Consider the following 22,763-nt stretch of genomic DNA (forward strand, 5'->3'; position numbering starts at 1 on the left):
TATTCTTTATCATCAGAATGTCCTGTTTTCTTTTTGTCTAACCTGAGCCAGTTCTTCGTATAAGACAACCATATCTTCTTTGTTCCTTTACTTGTCCGTTCTTTGTTCTTTTAATAATAAACAGTCATAACCAACAGATTTTATGGCTCATTCTTGATTTCTGAAGAACCTTTGGAACACAGGATCACTGGACCCAAATATATTGCCATTCCTTCAGTCACAAGGTCAAAATCCCAGAATTCTTTCCCTATCATCCCACACATCAAGTACTGCAAAGGTTCAAGATGGCGGATCTCCACCTTCACCTGGATAACTAGGGATGGGTAATTAAATGGTGACTCTGCTCATGAAGCGCAAATCCCTTGAGTGAATGAAAAAACAAATTTATCAGCATTATCCCTCAGTTGTTCCCTCATATGCTTGTCTAGGCTCCCCTTAAATGCTGCAACATGACTTGCTTTAACCGATCCCACTCTCTGCTTTGCGTATAATCCAGGTCACTCTCTGTCCAGGGAGAGAATGTTAATGCACTGCCCCCCCCCACCCCCTCGAGTTGCTGGCATACTCACCAGGTTGTATCACCAGAGCTTGTGACAATCTGGTTATCATCCAGGAAACGGCAGCAAGACAAATAACCTATGAGAGAATGGACAAGGAGGGTGAGCAGGGCGGCAATCACCATTGTGCGATGGAAAGAAAATGATTCCTCTCTCACTGCAGATTTATCATGCATACATCGAAGCACACAGTGAAACGCATCATTTGCGTTAACAACCAACACACATTTGGCCAGCTCGCAAGTGTTGGCACATACTTTGGTGCCAGCAGACAGTATTGTGCAGAAGTCTTAGACACAAACAGCCTATAAAAAGTATTCACCCCCCTTGGAAATTTAATATGTTTTATTGTTTTACAACATTGAATCACAGTGAATTTAATTTGTCTTTTATTGAGACTCATCAACAGAAAAATACACTTTCCTGTCAAAGTGAAAACACCTCTACAAAGTGATCTAAATTACTCACAAACATAAAACACAAAATAATTGATTGCATAAGTATTCACCCCCTTTCAAGTTAGTATTTAGTAGATGCATCTTTGGCAGCAGTTACAGCTTTGAGTCTGTGTGGATAGGTCTCTATCAGCTCTGCACATCTGGACACTGCACTTTTTCCCCATTCCTCTTTACAAAACTGCTCAAGCTCTGTCAGATTGCATGGATATCATGAGTGAACAGCCCTTTTTAAGTCCAGCCACAAATTCTCAATTGGATTGAAGTCTGAACTCTGACTTGCCACTCCAGGACATTAACTTTGTTGTTTTTAAGCCATTCCAGTGTAGCTTTGGCTTTAAGCTTGGGGTCATTGTGTTGCTGGAGAACAAATCTTCCCCCAAGTCACAGTTCCCTTGCAGACTGCACCAGGTTTTCCTCCAGGATTTCCCTGTATTTTGCTGTACTCATTTTACCCTCTACCTTCACAAGCCTTCTAGGGCCTAGTGCAGTGAAGCATCCCCACAGCATGATGCAGACACCACCATGCTTCACGGTCGGGATGGTGTATTTTTGATGTGAGGTGTTTGGCTTCTGCCAAACATAGGGTTTAGTCTAATGGCCAAAAAGCTCAACTTTGGTTTCATCAGAGCATAGAACCTTCTTCCAGCTGACTTCAGCATCTCCCACATGTCTTCTGGCAAACTCTAACCAAGATTTCATGAGTTTTTTTCCCAATAGTGAATTTCTCTTTGCCACTCTCTCATAAAGCTGTGACTAGTGAAGCACCTGGGCAACAGTTGTTGCATACGCAGTCCTTCCCGTCTCAGACACTGAAGCTGGTAATTCCTCCAGAATTGTCATAGGTCTCTTGGTGGCCTCCCTCACTAGTCCCCTTCCAGCCTTACCTGTGTGACCTGGGAGCTCCCTGCTCACTCGCACGTTCCCCTCGCGGGTCTTTAGGCTGTAGATGGAGCAGATGTTGTCCAGGCCACCACAGGCCACGTAGTTACCAGATGGGGCATAAGCACACGTCATAACCCAGGACGACCGGAGCGGAATGGCGTGAACCTGTGGATAAGACACGAGTTGATTGGAATGGTTCGGGTTCAGAGAGGACTGGGAGAGAGCTTTGATTCACATCCATCTGTCAACACCCATCAAAGATACCCACTAGCCGGGTGATGCCAGTGGCCAGGAGGCACAAAAGTCTGAAGTTCCACACCATCAGACGCCACAGAACATACATCAAATGGAACTTTGATTCCATCTCCTCTTTATACTGGCCACCTACCCCCTCCACTCTCAGTCCCCACGCAGCATCTCGACCCAACACTTTGACATTTCCTCCCACCCCCACACCCTCAACACAGATGCTGCTCAACCTGCTGAGCTCCCCAGCAAGATGGTCTGCAGCTTCGATTCCAGTGTCTGCCATCTTGTGTATCTCTGTGCTGTATGAGTATAAAACTACCCTAAGGTCTGTTCATTTGTTATGTGCTGTGTTGTATGATTGCGGTCTTTCCATGACTATGATTGTTTTTGGCAAATTTTGCCTCATAAATGGTTTGCCACTGCCGCCTTCAGAGATTGTCTGCCTGGTGTCAGTGGTCACATAACTAGGACTTGTGATATGCACCAGCTGCTCATGTGACCATCCACCACCTACTTCCCAAGGCTTCACGTGATCCTGATCACGAAAGGGGGAAGGGGCTAAAAGCAGGTGCTACAAGAGTACGCAAGGGTGACCTGCAGGATAGCAGAGGGAAGCAGCGTTTTATACCTCCTTTGGTAGAGACGCATCTCCACCCCGACACCCAGACTAAAATATCAACCAGATTAACTGTTTCTTTCTCGACAGATGATGACCAAAGGGTGAATATTTCCTGTTTTTATTTCAGACTTTCAGTCTTTTGTGCTTTCTAAGCAAAACATTCGAGTTGGCACTTTACAGTCTGTCAGTTTATAAATCCTTGGGTCAATGCATGGTAGCATAGCAGTCAGCACAGCACTTTACAGTGCCAGCAATCAGGGTTCAAGTCCTACTGCTGTCTGTGTACATTCTCCCTGTAACCGTGTGGATTTCCTCTGGGTGCTCCAGTTTCCTCCCACATTCCAAAAGACGTAGGGGTTAGGATTAGTGTGTTGTGGGCATGCTATGTTGGCGCCAGAAGTGTGGCGACATATGCAGTCTGTCCACAGCACAATCGTCATACTGTGTCCGTCGTTAATGCAAATGATGCACTTCACTGTATGTGGCAAGGAACATACATTCAGATTGCTGCTTCAAGACCCAGCTCTGCACTGAACTATAGGACTCTCTTTGCTGACTTCAATTCAAAACGCTATTTGCTTGCAGGTATTGTCTGCATGATGTGCTTTTTTTCTCTGCACATTGGGTGTTTGACAATCTGTTTTTTAAATGGGTTGTATTGGGTTTCTTTGTTTTGTGGCTGCCTGTTAGGAGACAAATCTGAAGGTTGTATAATGTACACGCACTTTGATAATAAATGTACTTTGGACTTTGATGTTTTGATGTTCATGTGACATTTTTACTTTGCCTCTGCTCTGAATCTTGCGAAGACCAGAGAGGAGACCAAGTGAGGAGGCCAAAGGTCACTATTTACCACAAGAGATATTGTGTGAATTTATTTTTTTTTTAAATCACATTGCATCGTGCATTTTTTTTTGCAGAAAAACAGAGACAGAGATCCCATTGTGCTGCCAGTGGTGGGGGGAAGTAACCATATCAACATTCAAAAAGGTCCCATTGTGACACAGAGTGAAGGAGCAACAAGTGACCCTTTATCGCAGTTCATGAGCTCACAGCAACACCCCACCCCCCACCCCAGGGAGGGAACGTAAATCTCATCTGCTTTATCAGAATATTTAAAAACGGCCACACACAAAATGCTGGAGGGGCTGACTTCTTCCCCCTTCCTTTCCAGTACCGATGAAGGATCTCGGCCCGAAACGTCTACCGTTTATTCTTTCCCATAGATGCTGCCTACCCTGCTGAGTTCCTCCAGCATTTTTGTGTGCATCACTCAGGAACTCAGCAGGTCAGGTACCATCAACGGACAGGACGTTCTGAGCTGAGAAGAGGGCTGTGAATGTCAGTCTGAGAGCATCGGGATTAGAGGACAAACGGGAGGCATACTGCAGAATTTTACCTTATTTGTTGTGTAGCTATCCCAGATAATTAATTTTCCATCCTGGGAGGCGCTTACTAACAGTCTGTGGGATGAACACAAAGCAGAATGAATCACAGAAACAGTGAAAGCAAAATCAAGCAAGTCAGCAATAGACAGAATGTGTGCATTTCCAATGAGGTCTTGAGAAATCCATTGCTTTTACATCAGCTCCTGCACTGCAAACCTCTTTCTCCACCCTCCCAACTGGACAGGAGAAAAAGGTACTATAATGTACCTTCAATGCCTTCAGGCAGTGCTCACAGCCAATTAAGTACTTTTGAAATAAATTATTCAGTGCAAGCAGCAAACATGGCTGTCTTCTTGCAAACTAAACAAAGGAGGTACAGAAGCCTGAAGTCCTACACCAGCAGGTTCAAGAACAGAGGGAGAGGGTGTAGAAGAGGTGTACCAGGATGCTGCCTGGTTTAGAGGGCATGTGCTATTATGAGAGGCTGGATAAGCTTGGGTTGTTGTCTCTGGATCATCAGAGGCTTAGGGAAGATCTAACACAAGTTGGCAAGATTATGCGAGGCATAGATAGAGTGGACAAAGAGTATCTGTTTCCCAGGGTAGAAATGTCTAATAATAGAGGGCATGCATTGGAGGAGAGAGGGGGTAGGTTCAAGGGGCTGTGAGGGTTAATTATTTTTACTCAGAGAGTGGTGGATGCCTGGAATGCGCTGTCTGGTATGGTGCAAGAGGGAAATGCATTAAAGGCTTTTAAGAGATATTTGGATAGGCACATGGATGTAAGGAAGATGGAGGGATATGGATATGGTGTAGGTAGGAGGGATTAGTGTTCAGGTGTTTTTGATTTGCTTTTCAGCTGGTTTGGCACAACATTGTGGGCTGAATGGCCTGTTCATGTGCTGTGCTGCTCTATGTTCAATTTTCTGAACAGAATCAGGTTTAATATCATCTTGTGGGCCATGCCATCTTCTTGCAGTTCAGATTGGGCAAGAGGTACACAAGCCTGAAGTCCCATACCACCAGGTTCAAGAAAGCTACTTCCCTTCAACCATTTGGTCTTGAACCATCCGATACAACCCTAATCACTACCTCAGTACAACACAGAGAGAATGTGTGCATTTTGAAAGATATCCTGAGAAATCCTTTTCCATTACATTATTTTCTGCACTGCAAACCTCTTTTTCCAGTAAACAGTCATTTCAACACTCTGACCATTTTGCCCTACAATGGACTTTTCTTGTTAAAAAATGTATAATTTATGTTTTTCTTGTGAATGTTGCTCATCTGATGCTATGTGCCTCTGATGCTGCTGCAAGTAAGGTTTTCTTTGCCACACACAAACATATCAGTGAAGTGATAATAACGCTAAACGGCAACTCCTTTGCTTGCATCTTCAGAAACAGCTCTATTTCTATCTTTGATATCTTCTTTTCCCCCCTTTTCAAGGTTCTTTTGAAGACCCTGATCTGGAGTTACACTCTGACTTCGGTTCTTTGTGGGAATGGGATCCACTCTCAGGGCCTCACGACTGGCTGCTTTTTGATATCCCAAGGATGCGGCCTGGAAGATGTAACCGAGGTGCTGGATTTTCATGGCTCTGGAGATGGGCTGATTCACGGCTGGTGCCCCTGACTAAGATGTCGCGGGAGAACACAGAACATCAGGAGCAGCAGGTTAGCTGCTGTGGGCTGTGTCCAGAGACCTGAATTCTGGGGCCGACTCTCTGAGTGCTAAACTCGGAAAAAGCGACGCAACAGACTAAGATTATAAATCAGCAAGTTGTTTGTTATGTCTCCCCTCTCGCTGTGAAACAGGACACCTTTTCTTTTATGAGGGAGAGAGAGAGAGCATGTGGTATGTCAAATTACTGGATGAATGAGTAGTCTTTGGGGTACTGCAAGTCTGCGTCTTAATTGAAGCTTTATTGCACGCTTGAGTGCTCGGTAGGGGACGACGATGCTTTTTTTTGCTGGTGGGGGTGGTTGTTGCCTTGTTGCCACTTGTGTATGGGGGGGAGCTGGGAGGGGGGCTTTGGGTTCTAACGGTTAATTGTCATTCATTCTTTGGGGCACTCCTCTGATTTAATGGACGTTTGTGAAGAAAAAGAATTTCAGGATGTATATTGTATACATTTCTCTGTCATTAAATGTACCTACCTATTGAAATATAAATAAATATCTCTTTTCACTCTATTTAAATTTTAAAAATATACATACTTTCTGTAATTCATTATTATGTATTGCAATGTACTGCTGCCACAAAACATCAAATTTCATGACTTATGCCAGTGATATTAAACCTGATTTGGATTCTGAAGTGCTTCAACTAAATAGCCATAAAAATTGTGTTGCATGTCACAAAGGACTCCATAACTGTAGGCCATCAATAAATACCCCCATGGCGGTAATAATAGAGATAAAAAGCAAGGCTTCTGTTCACCCCTTCAATATTAATGCATGCACCATTACAATGTTACAGTAATATTCCTCCACTATTGGCTCTTCCGAATTTCCTCCAAGTTATTACACAACTTATGCTGCATCTTTTCTACAAATCTTTTACATGAAGATGGATTTTGACTCCTTTTTTGGGTGTGGCCTATTGGGAGTAATGTCCCAAGTTGAGTTGATTCACGCTCTGTGTGATAACACGGCCCGCACATCTCCTTTAAAACCTTCCCTCTCTCATCCTAAATGCCTGCCCTCTAGTATTTGAGATCTCTATCCTAGGGAACATTCTGTCTACCCTATCTATGCATTTCAAGTTTATAAACTTCTATTAGATGTTCCCTCAGCTTCCAATGCTCCTGAGAAAACAACCTAAGTTTCTCCAACTTCTCCTCCTGGCTCATACCCTTTAATGAATTTGGAGAAAGTACAGATGTTTACCAGGATGATGCCAAAATTAAGGACCCTCAGCATCGGGTCATGATCTCTCCACTATTCGCGGTGTTTGTCCTCCCCTTGAATACTGAGGTCCCTCCGTTCCTTAGTACTCTCCACCATTCACAGCGTGTCCCCTACCCTTGTATACCAAGGTCTCTCTGTTCCTCAGTGCTCTCCACCATTCACGGTATGTGTCCTACCCCTGTACACTGAAGAACTGCACTTAATACTCCAAAGCAGAGCCCAACCTATCTCTCCTTAAAAAGCATCCCAGGCTAATGCTGGGTCACCAGCTTGTGTACGCCACGCGGAAGAGGTTCTGCGAAAGGTCCCAGAATTTTCTTATGCTAAGGCCACTGCGTAAAGGGAAGACGATGCTATCACATGTGAGCCAACGTACGAACCTGGAGTCAGTGCCCCAATGCATGGCGTAGATCTTGGCCAAGTGACCCCTCAAGGTGCGGCGTGTCCGCATCTGGATTCTCCCAACCGGGTCGAGGGCAGCCGTAATCTGCAACAAGGTAAAATACACAAAAGTCAGCACAACGCAAGGCCGCAGCTGGAGTACCGTGCTGCAGGGGAGATTTACGTATGTTATCAGGACTCGAGGGACTGAGTTATGGAGAGAAGTTGACCAGGCTGAGAACACAGGAGAATGAGGAGTGACATTATAGAGCTATATAAAATCATGAGGGGCATACACTCTGTGGCCACTTTATTAGGTACAGCAGTGAAACCAGAGTGGTCTTCTGCTGCTGTAGCACATCCACTTCAAGGTTTGGTGTGCTGTGTGTTCAGAGATGTTTCTCTGCACATCGCTGTTGTAACGTGTGGTTATCCGAACTCTCAGCTTCCTGTCAGTTTGTACCAGCCTGGCCCTTCTCTTCTCACCTCTCATTCACAAGGCATTTTCTCCCACAGAACTGCCACTCACTGGATGTTGTTTTTTTTTGTTTGTCACACCATTCTCTGTAAACACTAGAGACTGTGTACAAGGTATTGGTAAGGCCTAATTTGGAGGACTGTGCATAGTTTTGGTCACCTACCTATAGAAAAAATATCAGTAAGATTGAAAGAGTTCAGAGAAAGGTTACAAATATGTTGGCAGGACTTGAGGGCCTGAGTTATAGGAAAAGGTTGAACAGATTAGGACTTCATTCTCTGAACCATAGGAGAATGAGGGGAAATTTGATAAGAGGTAGATAAAATTATGAGGGACATAGATATGGTAAATGAAAGCAGGCTTTTGCCACTGAGGTTAGATAAGATTAGAACTAGAGGACATGGGTTAAAGGTGAAAGGTAAAATGTTTAAGCAAACCCGAGGGGAAATTTCTTCAATTAGATGGTGGAGAATGTGTGAAACGAACCACCAGCGCAAGTGGAGGATGTGGGTTTGATTTAAACATTTAAGAAAAAATTGGATAGGTACATGGAAGGGAAGGGTATGGAGAACTATGGTCTGAGCGCAGGTTGATGGGTCTAGGCAGAATAATAGTTTGGCATGGACTAGATGTAGTCCATGAGCCAGGACCCCAAATTTGGGCCACCGGTACCATCTGGGGAGAATAATTCTTATGGTGATTTTTGGCAAGGTATACACCCCTATTGCTAGAAAATATGTGATAGCATTGCAGTGGTGGTAGCTTTCTGTGAGGGGAACTGGGAGTTGTACCTCCATGCTATAAGAACCATGATCCCATGGTGCTTTGCTGATGATAAGATGAATTATGCCAGGTACCTGTCCCCTTACTTTGCTCAGATGACAAACCTCCCAGAGAAGAATCCTTCTGTGTATGAGGCCTTCAAGACGGGCCGGTTCTCAGTGCAGCTGTCAAGTAACAACCCCTTCGGGCAGATCCCTGTGGACCAGGCTATTGAAACCACAGTGAACAAAGACACACAGACTCCTGGAGGCACATCACAGTACAGCCTGAATGCTGGAGCTATCAAGCATTACTACGTAACAGCTGAGCACCGCAGTGCATTCCTGGGACAGTTAAGGGAGATGGTGCAAGGCAACAAATCAGAGCTTTGTCATGCAGAGCTACAGCAGCCAAGAATCCAGAAAGATGAGGAAGCAGTTTCAGCAGTGGTTAGCCTCATACATGAATGAGTCAACCCATTTGCAGAGAAGCGGGACCTCATTAGCATCTCTACAGCAAAAGCAGCCCCCAAGGACATTGCCTCCGACCTGATGGAAGGCATATGGGATTGGTGAGCGATGTTATGCAACTTCAAGAATGAGAGACTAGAGGAAGACCCACCAGCAAAGAAATTCCCTGACCCAATGAAAACCAACAAGCTGAAAATATTCAGTGATATGAGTAAGAAGAGAAAAGTGAAATCAAATGGGAGGGCGACCATCTTGAAAGCAGACAGGTTTTTGTTTGGATGCATCATAGTGATGGCACAAGGGCGCAGTCTATTTATGGAGGATATCCTTTCTCATCCCCTTGGACCATTGCTCTGAGCCCTGTCCACACCAGAAGGATTGCTAAGAAAGACAAATAAAGCTACTTTAGCCACAACCTTGCAGAAAAATGTAGCAGTAGAAGAGCAACTCACAGGAAATTCTGCTAGTGATTGATGGAATGAACTTGATCTAAAGAATGAAAGGTGATCAAGTTACTTTCAGAAATGTTACCACAAGAATTCTGGGTATGGCTCTGAGAGAAGGCAGTCAGAGTAGAAGAATACAGTGGCATGCAAAAGTTTGGGCACACTTGGTCAAAATTTCTGTTACTATGAATAGCTAAGCGAATAAAAGATGACCTGATTTCCAAAAGGCATAAAGTTAAAGATGACACATTTCTTTAATATTTTAAGCAAGATTACTTTTTTATTTTCATCTTTTACAGTTCCAAAATAACAAAAAAAAGGGCCCGAAGCAAAAGATTGGGCACCCTGCATGGTCAGTACTTAGTAACACTTTCTTTGGCAAGTATCACAGCTTGCAAACGCTTCCTGTAGCCAGCTAAGAGTCTTTCAATTCTTGTTTGTGATTTTTGCCCATTCTTCCTTGCAAAAGGCTTCCAGTTCTTTGAGTTTCTTGGGCCGTCTTATATGCACTGCTCTTTTGAGGACTATCCACAGATTCTCGATGATGTTTAGGTCAGGGGACTGAGGGCCATGGTAAAACCTTCAGCTTGTGCCTCTTGAGGTAGTCCATTGTGGATTTTGAGGTGTGTTTAGGATCATTATCCTGTTGTAGAAGCCATCCTCTTTTCATCTTCAGCTTTTTTTTTTTTTTACAGATGGTGTGATGTTTGCTTCCAGAATTTGCTCGTATTTAATTGAATTCATTCTTCCCTCTACCAGTGAAATGTTCCCTGTGCCACTGGCTGCAACACAAGCTCAAAGCATGATCGATCTAGCCCTATGTTTAACAGTTGGAGAGGTGTTCTTTTCATGAAATTCTGCACCCTTTTCCCTCCAAACATACCTTTGCTCATCGTGGCCAAAAAGTTCTCTTTGGAGAGGAGGAGGATGAGAGGAGACTTGATAGAGGTGTACAAGATAATAAGAGGAATAGATAGAGTGGATAGCCAGCACTTCTTCCCCAGGGCACCACTGCTCAATACAAGAGGACATGGCTTTAAGGTAAGGGGTGGGAAGTTCAAGGGGGATATTAGAGGAAGGTTTTTTACTCAGAGAGTGGTTGTTGTGTGGAATGCAGTGCCTGAGTCAGTGGTGGAGGCAGATACACTAGTGAAGTTTGAGAGACTACTAGACAAGTATATGGAGGAATTTAAGGTGAGGGGTTATATGGGAGGCAGGGTTTGAGGGTCGGCACAACATTGTGGGCCAAAGGGCCTGTACTGTGCTGTACTATTCTATGTTCTATGTTTAACTTCATCAGTCCACAGGACGTGTTTCCAAAATGCATCAGCATTGCTTAGATGTTCCTTTGCAAACTTCTGATGCTGAATTTTGTGGTGAGGACGCAGGAAAGGTTTTCTTCTGATGACTCTTCCATGAAGGTCATATTTGTGCAGGTGTCGCTGCACAGTAGAACAGTTCACCACCACTCTAGGGTCTGCTAAATCTTCCCGAAGGTCTTTTGCAGTCAAACAGGGGTTTTGATTTGCCTTTCTAGCAATCCTACAAGCAGCTCTCTTGGAAAGTTTTCTTGGTCTTCCAGACCTCAACTTGACCTCCACTATTCCTGTTAACTGCCATTTCTTAATTACATTACGAACTGAAGAAATGGCTACCTAAAAATGCTTTGCTATCTTCTCCTTCTCCTGCTTTGTGGGCATCATTTATTTTCATCTTCAGAGTGCGAGGCAGCTGCTTAGAGGAGCCTATAGCTGCTGATTGTTGGGACAAGGTTTGAGGAGTCAGGGTATTTATAAAGCTTTGAAATTTGCATCACCTGGCCTTTCCTAATGATGACTAATGAACAAACCAAAGCCCTAACAAGCTAATTAAAGTCTGAGACCAAGGTAAAAGTTATCTGAGAGCTCAAATCTCTTGGGGTGCCCAAGCTTTTGCATGGTGCTCCTTTCCTTTTTTTCCCCCCACACTAAAATTGTACAAAACAAAAATAATACACTAATCTTGCTTAAAATGTTGAAAAGAATGTTTAATCTTTAACTTTATGACTTTTGGAGATCAGTTCATCTTCTACTCACTTAACTATTCACACTAACAGAAACTTTGACCAAGGGTGCCCAAACTTTTGCATGCCACTGTAGATGTTGTGTTCGACACATACAAGGAGAACTCTATCAAGAACAGTGAAAGATCTCTACAGGGTGAAGAGATTGGTCATGAGTTGCAAGGTATCACAGGCACACAGATGGTGAGGCAGTGGAGGAGCTTCCTGACCAAAGTCAGTAACAAAAATAGTCTCATTAGCTTCATAGTCCATGAATGGAGAAAGACAGAGTACAGAGCAAAGCTACAGGAGAAGATTCTGTATGCAGCTGTGAATGACAAATGTTACAGAATCATATCTCAAGACAGTGAGGAGATGTCAGCTCTTCAGTGTCAACAAGAAGCAGATGGCCGCCTACTTCTCCATGCTGCCCATGCCACAAGAGAGGGGTACCAATCTGTAGTGATCTGCTCAGAAGACACAGATGTCTTTATCATGTCTTTAGCATTTTGTGACAAGATTGAGGCCCCATTGTACCAGAAGTGTGGCACTAGAACCTGAACAAGGCTTGTAGGCATCAGGAAGGCTGCTGCCACGTTGGCATAGAGGTTTGTAGGGCTCTCATCAGGTTGCACACATATACAGGATGTGACACTGTAAGCGCTTTTGCAGGCAAAGGGAAGACAAGTGCCCTAAAACTTCTGACCAGCAACAGGGAAACTCAGGACACATTCTTAGAGTTGGGTCAGGAAATGGGACCTCTCTCCGGAACTGATGGACAAACTGGAGGCATTTACATGTCTCCTGTATGCCCCAAAAGCATCGATCACCAAGGTCAATGAGCTCAGGTATCACCTTTCCTGTGCCAAAAAAGGTGAAATCAAAAAGTCATCAACTCTCACCATGCAAGGACTGCTTAACAAAACATGCAGAGCGAGCCAACTACCAGGCTGGTATATGGAGAAGATGTCTGGAGAAGGACCTACAAGTGCCAAGCCCTGTTGGCAGAGGATGGAAGATGGAGAGAGAAGAGGAAGCTGAACAGTTGGTGGTACACTGGATGGAAGGCCAGCCAGAACTCGATGCCGTCTGGGATCTACTGGCCTGTAACTGTCCAAAAAACTGTTCACTCCCAAGATGTATGTGTGTTGCAAATGGCCTCAGGTGTACTGACATGTATAGACTGACAGACTGTGAGAACCAGGCATCCACCTCAGAGAGTGTGGAAAGTTCAGATGAAAATGTGGAAGACTTGGAAAATTATTATGATTATTAATAGGTTATGAAAGTATGGAAAACAGAGTATGGAAAGCAGTCTTTGATTAAATATATTCACTTTACAACCAAATGGCACCTAGGTTATGTCCACGTGGAACCTCACATTTGAATTATTGTACTGTAACTCTATATGCTATGACAAAAGCTTAAGATTGTTTTGATTTGATACGATAATACGTGGACAATTCTGATTTGATGGAGAATGGATGTGAAGGCACAGAGGAACATCTGGAAAAATTTCTGAAACGCTTGTTCACTGCTGTCGTTACTGTGCGGTCGGGAATCTTTCGGAGGGTAGGCCTCAAAATCCCCAGCCTTGCCTGCTTTTGGCGACCGAGAGAGAGGTCAAATCGCTCAGACAGAGATGGCGCTCAGTACTCGGTGTCGGAGAGCTGATCAGAGCTCAAAGTTTTCGGATGACTCAGAGTCGGATTGTGGTCGGCATGGCAGGGAGAGGTTTTCTTCCTTCTCTCGTCTGTGGGACATTTGAGAAACTTTGAACTTTACTGTGCTCATGGATTTCTTCAAGTTATGGTATTGTGCACTGTTGTAACTATATGTTATAATTATGTGGTTTTGTCAGTTTTTTAGTCTTGGTTTGTCCTGTGTTTTGTGATATCACACCGGAGGAAATAATGTACCATTTCTTAATGCATGCATTACTAAATGACAATAAAAGAGGACTACGGGTCTTCATAATCTAATACGCAGAATATCATGACATTGATAAAACTCCAGAAATCTCCCCAAATGAGGTTTTTTACCTTTTGGGGGGTGGGGTAACATTTTCTGCTGTACTGATATACAGAATATGGAATATATACAAAAAGTGATTACTTATTTGAAGTAACAAAGCTACCACTGGTGCAATGCTATCACACATTTTCTAACTCTAGAGATGTACACTTTGCCAAAAATCACTATGAGCATTATTCCCCTCAGATGGCACCGACCAACCCTACTGGCTCACAGGCCTGTTTCTGAGCTATAGCATTCTATAACTGTTGTTGTGAGTGAAAATCCCAATTTCTGAGATACTCAAACCACCCCATCTGGCACCAAACATTCCATAGTAAAAGTCACTTAGATCAGATTTCTTCCCCATTCAGATGTTTCCTCTGAACAACAAATGAACCTTTTGACCATGTCTGCATGCTTTTATGCATTGAGGCAGTGAGAAAAGTCAGGATCAAACTAGGGGCTTCCTCCCAAAGTCAAAGTAAAATTTATTAACAAAGTACGTTTATGTTACCATATACTACAGGAAAATAAAGAAATACAATAGAATTTCCAAATAAAACTAGTCATTAACAAAGAGTGACAAATAACCAATGTGCAATACAAGACAAATTATGCAAATGAGTAAAATGTAATACTGCCAACACGAATTGTAGAGACCTTGAAAGTGAGTCAGTAGGTTGTGGAGTAAGTTCAGCGTTGCTGTGAGTGAAGTTATCCATGCTGGTTCAGGAGCCTGATGGTTGAAAGGTAATGACTGGTGGTGTTGGACCTAAGGCTTCCGTACCTCTGCCCAATGGTTGTACGAGAAGGGAGCACGGCCTGGTAGGGGTCTTTTATGACGGCAGTGCTCCATGTAAATTTACTACATTGGTGGGGAGGGCTTTGCTTGTGATGGACTGGGCTACATGCACCAGTTTCTCTAGACTTCTCCATTCCTGGGCATCAGTGTAATTATGCTGCCTCAAGATACTAAAGAATAACGATTTTTATGGTTACGAAACTCAGAGTGTTGTGATGCTATGTTCATTCCACACTAACATAAGGAAGCGAATGTTGGACAATATCAAAGCAAAATGAAGGAAGACTCAAAGCTGCAGAAATGTGGTTTTTGAAAAGAAGGATGAAAATATTGTGGAAGGACAGAGTAACAAATGAAAAAGTGTTGCGAGAAGCCAGAATAAGAGAGCTGATATCATCAATCAGGAAACGGCAGCCGGAATTTCTGGGATGGAACTGAGGAAAGAGAAGCTCGAGCATCTTGCAGTAATGGGAAAAACTGATGGAAGGAAAAGTCGTGGTTGACAGCTCGTGATATTAACCAGTTACACCAAGGGATGGACAGGTAAAAGTTTTCAAGAACTTATCAGAACTTCTCATATTAAAGACCATGATCGCCCACATCACACGATGAGGATGATGACAAGTTTTCAGTATTGGGGGGGGGGGGAATGATGGGGAAAGAGGAATAGACATTGGTTTATTATTTTTATGTGTATTGAGATACAGTGGAAAACCTTTGTCTTGTCTGCATTCAGACAGATCGTGCCATTCATACGTCATGTAAAAAGCAAAGAGATTGCAGAATGTATTGTGGCAGCTACAGAGAAAGTGCAGTGCAAGGAAGGAATGAGATGAAAACCAGGACAAGGTGGACTGGGAGGTCAAGAACCCATCTTCAGTGTTTGACTTTATAAACGTTGCAAGTGTAAACTCTGACAAACTTCTATAGATGTGTGGTGGAAAGGATAGTCTGGTTGCATCACAGCCTGGGATGGGAACACCAATGCCCATGAACGGAAAAAGTAGTGGACATAGCCTAGTATATCACAGATAAAGTCCTCCCCACCACTGGACACATCTCCATGAAATGCTGTTGAATGAAAGCAGCATTCGCTATCAAGAACTCCCACCACTCAAGACATGTTCTCTTCTCACTACTGCCATCAGGAAGGTACAGGAGCCTCAGGACTCGCACCATCACACTCAGGAACAGTTACTAACCCTCAGCCTTGAACCAGAGGGGATAACTTCACTTGCTCCATTATTGAAATGTTCCCACAACCAATCGACTCACATCCAAGGACTCTTCATCTCATGCTCTTGATATTTATTGTTTATTTATTTATTATTTCTTTCTTTTTGTACTTGCACAAGTTGTTTTCTTCTCCACTCTGGTTGAATCCAAGATTGGTATGGCCTTTCATTAATGCTATTAAGGTTATTATTCTATGGATTTATTGAGTATGCCCCACAAGAAAATGAATCTCAGGGGTGAATATGGGGACATATATGTATTTTGATAACAAATTTATTTTGCACTTTGATGGGAGGTCTTTTTAAGAGTCAGGTAACAGTGGGATAAGTGTCCATGAGCCTGGTGGTACATGGTTTTGGGTTTTTCTATCTCCTGCCTGATGGGACAGAGAAGGAGAGGGACAGGAGGAGGTAGAGGGCATGGAAGGAGTGGAAGGGGGCCTGCTGTCATCAGCCACTGTAAATTCAGCTGCTTCTGCCGCAGATCTGGGAGGCAGCAGTGAGTTTTGAAAACACATCTTCAAGAAGAAGGTGTTAGAAGTTTGGAATTTGTCAGCAAGCCTGATGGGCTGATTTATAGGTGCCACAGTAGCACAGCATTTGTGCGACACTATTACAGCTCAGGACGTCGGAGTTCAGAAATCAATTCCAGAGCCACCTGTAAAGAGTATGTTTCTGCCTGTGACTATGGGATTCCTCTGGGTGCTCCTGTTCTCCCACAGCCCAAAGACAAGCAGGTTAGTAGGTTAATTGATCATCGTAAAATTGTTTTATGGTTAGGCTAGGGTTAAATAGGTAGGTCACTAGTTGGTGTGGCTCATTGGACTGTGTAGTATCTCTAAAATAAAAACTAAACAAACAAATAAATGGAAAGGTTTTTAAAACAAAAAGGGTCTCCCAACCATCTATCAGGGATATTTATCAGGAGCACTGCAAACGCAGGGCCCTCAGTATTATTAAGGATCCCACACTCAATCCAGCATCCTCTTTGACTTTCTACTACCAGGCAGGAGACTCTGATTGATGCATGAAAAGAAGAATGGTTCAGATGGAAAATAACTTCCTCCCTCAGGCCATTAGGCTTCTGAACTCCCTGCTGCTTCACATTCAACATGTCACTGGATAAAGGCTGATTTATACTTGTGCATACTAGCTTAAGCCATAGCCTACGCAAGTGGGCTACGCCGTTGTGAGCATTTATACTTGTGCGTTGGTGTGTCTGCGTTTCTCTGCAATTCACCGCCAAAACGTTAGTTGGCGGTGGGGTTTCTATGCCACTGTGTTGAGATTCTTCGTGTTGAAACTCAACACGAAGAAACTCAAACTTCAAACAATGGCGACTGAAACTGAAGGAGGGTGAATTTTCTGTGCTTGTCCGGCCACTGAGAGACATGGACGAGGAAATGCATTTCAAATACTTTCGGGTGTCAGCAGGTAGATTTGACGATTTGGTTCATCATCTCCAACCATTTATTTTGCATCAGTGTATGCGCAGTATACTCAGAGACTGGCAATCACCATTCGAGTTTTAGCTTCAGTCAACAGGCTGTAGCAGCTAGCTACAAACTGGCATCAAGCACAGGGTCCTCCATAATGTCGGAGGTCTGTAAAGCTTAATGGAAAGCATTGCAGCCAGAGTTCCTTCCCTGGCCTTCAGTCACCCAATAGAAGCTATTGCAGCGTAGGAGGAAATGTGATGTTACCAAGCGGACCAATCATAGCTGTTGCGGTCTGTGTCACCGCGACGCATAGTTACATTTTGGGAGAGGTGCGCGTTAGGCTACGGCGTAGAGTACAGCGTAGGGTACACGGCTACACCATACCTATGGCATACATTTGACACACAAGTATAAATTGGCCTTAACTTGTATGTAACCTACAATATTTAATTTATGCACTTTACTTTATCTATGCATAATTCATTCGTAGATTTAATTCTCACCTTCCTAAGTTATTGTGTATAATGTGTATGACTGTGTTTTAGACTTGACTTGAATGGGTCTAATTTAAGAAATCGAGGGGATTAACTCTAAATGCAAGGTGGATACGGTGATATAAGGAATCTGGGGAAAAGGGAACATACATAGAGAGGAGCCTCACTGGCAGAACAGGACTGGAAGTGATCGATTTTCCTCAGTTGTACTAGAGTTAGACTAAATAGAACTGGGTGGGAGGTCACGGACTCTTAACGTTGCCACAACAGACAAACAGCAAGGACAATTTTAATCCTCTCTCACTAAAAGCACCAGCTATTAACAGAGACTCTGTGCACTGAGGGGCTTCACAGGCCCCCTGTTTGGCATGGCCGCCTGTTTCACCTGACGGACTCCAGTGCTGTGCAGCACAGGATGTGTCAGTGGACAGCATGTGGCACTGACACATTTATAAGAGCTGCTCTGTGCTCCCACACCTTCTGCCTGCCTCACTGATATCTATGTACCGTGGACAGCATTCTAACTGGTTGTATCATTGCCTGGTATGGGGAGGGGGGGATACTGCAGAGGATTGAAGTATGCTGCACAAAGTTGTAAAATTAGTCAGCTCCATCATGGGCAGTAGCCTCTGCAGTATTCAGGACATCTTCAAGGCACGATGCCTCAAAAAGGCGGCATCCACCATTAAGGACTCCCATCACCCAGGTCGTGCCCTCCTCTCATTTCTACCATCAGGGAGGAGGTACAAAAGCCTGAAGGCACAAACTCAACAATTCAGTAACAGCTTCTTCCCCTCTGCCATCTGATTTCTGAATGGACATTGAACCCATGAACACTACCTCACTACTTTTTTTATTTCCATTTTCACACTACTTACACACAGATAGATAGATATATACACACACACAACAAATTTCATGGCATATGCCAGTGATATTAAACCCGATTCTGATTATTCTGCATTGTTATTGCTTTACCTCAATGCATTGTGTAATGATTTGATCTGTACTAGCAGTGTGCAAGACAGGTTTTTCCACTGTATCAGAATCAAACTCAGTTTATTACACCAGCATGTGTCATGAAATTTGTTAACTTGGTATCTTGGTACATGTGACAAAAATAAACAAATTCCAATAAAGGGGTGCTCATTTAAGACCAGTACTAGGAAAATAGAGCATCTCCACTCCATCCAACAAAAGCGGATCTTTCCAGTGGCCAAGCATTTTAATTCCGATTCCCATTCCGACATGTCAGTACATGGCCTCCTCTTGTGCCAAGATGAGGACACTCTCAGCATGAAGGAGCAACACACTTTATATTCCATCTAGGTAGATCCCAACCTGATGGCATGAATATCGATTTCTCCTTCCAGTGGAAAAAAAATTCCCTCCCCCTGCCCTCTTCCTCTAATCCCCATTCTGGCCTCTTACCTCTTCTTGCCTATCACCCCCCCCCCCCTTCCTTCCCTTTCTTCTATGGTCCACTCTCCTCTCCTGTCAGATTCCTTCCTCTCCAGCCCTATAGCTCTCCCATTCACCTGGCTTCCCCTGTCGCCTTCCCTTCCCCCCTTTTATTCCAGTGTCTTCCCCTTCCTTTTCAGACCTGAAGGAGGGTATTGGCCTGAAACATCGACTGTTTATTCATTTTCATAGCTGCTGCCTGACCTGCTGAGTTCCTCCATTATGCCTGTGTTGCTATTGGAATTCCAGCATCTGCAGACTTTCTCATGTTTAGGACAAATTTGTCTTCTTGGGAGGTTTGCGAATTATTGGAAAGGTAGGTGGCCAAATTTACTTCAAAGCAGATTGCTGGACTACATGGAAATGAAACAGGCCACTAAGTGGAAGCCAATCATTACGTTAACCTTGTCAGTATAATCCACCCCCACTCCTCTGTCTTTTTTTCTTATAAGAGAACAGCAGGGACTCACTGAAAAGGATGCAATATCCCAAAGTTCAGCAGGGTTTCAAAGTATTCAGATATGCAGCATTATAGACCAGTCAACAGAGAGCTGACAGCAGTCAAGAACAACTACATCCCTTCAAACACTCGGTTCTTGAACCACGCAGCAAAATCCTGATCAGTACTCTTTAGCAACACTATTACTAAATTAATCGCTCTGCACTAAACAAGGCCCTTTTTTTCCCCCCGCTTACTGTGTTCCTTCTTTTTAAAGAAACAATGTATAATGTATAACTTGCCTTCTTGGGAATGTGTCTTATCTGATGCTGCTGCAATTTTTCCCTGTACACACACGTACTTTTATGTCTTATAATAAAATTGGACCCTGACTCAGTTTTGCACGATGTAGCTGAGGCCACAGCAATTCCAGATTCCAGTCAGTGCCAAGTGACAGAAAGTTGTAAAATTAGTCAACTCCATCATGGGTACAAGCCTTCATATTATCCAAGACCTCTTCAAGGAGCAGTGCCTTAGGAAGGCGGCTTCCATCAGTAAGAACCCCCACCACCCAGGACATACCCTCTTCTCATTGTTACCATCAGGAAAGCCTGAAGGAACACACTCAGAGATTCAGGAACAGTTTCTTCCCCTCTGCCATCCATTTCTATATGGTCAATGAACCCATGAACATTACCTCACTACAATTTTTTTTTTAGCACTACTTTAATTTGACTATTTGACATATATACATATACACACACATACTTACCGTAGTTCAGTTTTTTTGTATATTAATTTATCATGTATTGCTGCCGTAAAATTAACAAATTCCATGACATATGCCAGTGATGTTAAATCTGATTCTGATTCTGAAGTAATTCACCACAAATCAGAGTGGATTCTGGTTAAATGGTCCATCGGTTAATCAGGTCAGTTGCTTATTTCGGACAACTATTAAAGAACAAAAACTAACTGAGAAAATAGCCAGGATTCCCTTCATTTATTTGGGACACTATGCAACGTAATTGGAACAGGAGACCATTCCCAAACAGTTTCTAACTAGTGTCAGTCACATGAACTTGTGTGGCTGTTGGACACTATATCGGGCTTAGAGTGAAGAGTTTTTAAATAGCATCAGTTGCATGCGTTTGAGTTCAAAAGTAGTAATTTTTGTCACTGATTGTTGACAATAAATAAGCAGCAAGACAATTCAGATCTGTTTTGCTCACTGTGGTTTCAAGCCTTGGAGATACCAGAAATGGATGGGAGTGAAAACGATTTCACTACTTCAACAAGTTAGGAACTACAAAGAAGGCATCAACAATCGTTTTGAATGTTACAATGAAAATGAAGATTTGGAGGATACAACTTTTGAAAGCATGTGTGAAGGCTGTCCATTATTTGCTCTAGGTGTCTGTGCTGATTTTGTTCATTTACAGTCAATAAAAGAACACAGCAGTGTACAATCGATGAATTCCTTCATCGATAACTATTAGGAACTAATAGTTTTACAGTACCGTAGCAGTATTGGTAATATTCTAATTTGTCCTGTATTTCATTTAAATAGATAATTTGCAAATTAAACTGTAGTTCATCTTTTTTTTATTGCCTTTAAACTATTTCCATGAAACTTCAGCTTACTGAGGCAGCTGCTTAATTGGGCCAATTAACTGGAATCCACTGTATTGTGAACACCCCAGGTGCCATAAGACAATGGAACAGAATTAGGCCATTTGGTCCATTGAGTGTCTGACCTTTGATCATGATTGATGTATTTTTCCTCTGAACTCTAGTCTTCTGCCTTCTCCCTGTAACCTTTGACACCCTCACTAATCAAGAACCTCTGCTTTAAATATAGAAGAAATAATATTATAAAGCACAGTGCAGGGCCTCCAGCACACAAAGTTGTGGCAAACTTTTAACCTTCTCCAAGATCAAGCTAACCCTTCCCTCCCACCTTCCATGCATCCACCACTCTCTGTGTAAAACACTTACCTCGGAAATTCCCCCATACTTTCCTCCAATCACCTTAAATTTACGCCCCCTCATATTAGCATTTTCCACTCTGGGAAAGCTTCTGGCTGTTCACTCGATCTTGCCTCTCTTGTACACCTCTAACAAGTCACCTCCCATCCTCCTTCGCTCCAAAGAGAAAAGCCCTAAGCTCATTCAACCTATCCTCATAAGACATGCTCCCTAATCCAGGCAGCATCCTAATAAATCTCTTCTTTTTCCTCTCTATATTGAGGCGACCAGAACCAAATACAATATTCAAAATATATTCTAAGAAAATATACCCAATGACTTGGCCTCCACAGCCATCTGTGGCAATGAATGCCAATATTCACCACCATCTGGCAAAAGAAATTCCTCCTCATCCTGGGTACCCTTGGGCAGAGCAGAGAAAGTTGGCTGTAGATTCAGTGTCTGATGTAGATCTATGGGCAGGCAGTGCACGTGTGTACATGGACACCGAGCAAGAAGGGGAGTATTGAATGGCTCATTTTCATGACATTGAAATGTAAGGTGCTGTAGGCCTGTTTCCCTTGTTTAATGGTACAACAGGCAGCATGGAAGCTGCATTGCCTCGGCTGTAGCGAGGACTAGGCCTCAAGCTGCAGGCTTGCCTGCTGCTGCAGTCTGGGAGAGAGAAGCAGGGGTAGTGTAATGTGGGTTCCATGATCAGTTGGAGGCTGGCCTCTCCCATAGGTGCTAACCTCCAGTGTTCGATTGGACGAATGCCAGGCTGAATTGCACTGGCTGCATACTGCCACAAATTTGTACCATCAATCTGTGGGACATGTTGCTCAGGATCTTGGACTATGTATGTGTTTATTTTGCATGACCTCTTTTTTTTGCTCATTATTTTGAATGTGTTGTGCATGTTTCTCAGCTTGGCCCCAGAGGAATGCTGTTTCGTTTGGATGCATCCATGTATGGTTGGATGATAATTAAACTTGATTTGATTACAAAGTTTTGGGCAACCTGGAGAAGCAGCGGCAGCCCATGGAATATAGGACTCTGTCACACGAGCAGTGGCACAGGAATGTGTAGGAACCATCAACTGCACACCTCCAGTGAGGAAAATTTCTGAGGACAGTCATGTGAAGCCATGTTTTTTTTAAAATTAATCCAGTAAAACTCCCTCTACAAATGAGACCTTGGGACTAATCCGACAGGATGATCAACATCTCCTCCCATTAACCAACCCCCCTAGCATCCACATCAGCTA

The 22,763-nt window shown here is 43.4% G+C and overlaps 1 protein-coding gene across 3 annotated transcripts in view; it reads right to left on the reverse strand.

The window, feature by feature from the left end:
* The window catches only part of LOC140197835 (guanine nucleotide-binding protein G(I)/G(S)/G(T) subunit beta-2), a 154,738-nt gene that overhangs the window by 14,930 nt on the left and 117,045 nt on the right, over nucleotides 1-22,763 (reverse strand). For all 3 annotated transcript variants that reach the window (XM_072258320.1, XM_072258318.1, XM_072258319.1), the window contains 4 exons: nucleotides 7,445-7,551; nucleotides 4,165-4,228; nucleotides 1,900-2,062; nucleotides 570-636 (listed from right to left, as the gene is read on the reverse strand). In XM_072258320.1, the coding sequence (XP_072114421.1) occupies nucleotides 570-636; nucleotides 1,900-2,062; nucleotides 4,165-4,228; nucleotides 7,445-7,551 (401 nt within the window). The remainder of the gene's footprint in view (nucleotides 1-569; nucleotides 637-1,899; nucleotides 2,063-4,164; nucleotides 4,229-7,444; nucleotides 7,552-22,763) is intronic.

The sequence above is a fragment of the Mobula birostris genome, chromosome 5 (genome assembly GCF_030028105.1).
Source record: "Mobula birostris isolate sMobBir1 chromosome 5, sMobBir1.hap1, whole genome shotgun sequence".
Lineage (NCBI taxonomy): Eukaryota > Metazoa > Chordata > Chondrichthyes > Myliobatiformes > Myliobatidae > Mobula > Mobula birostris.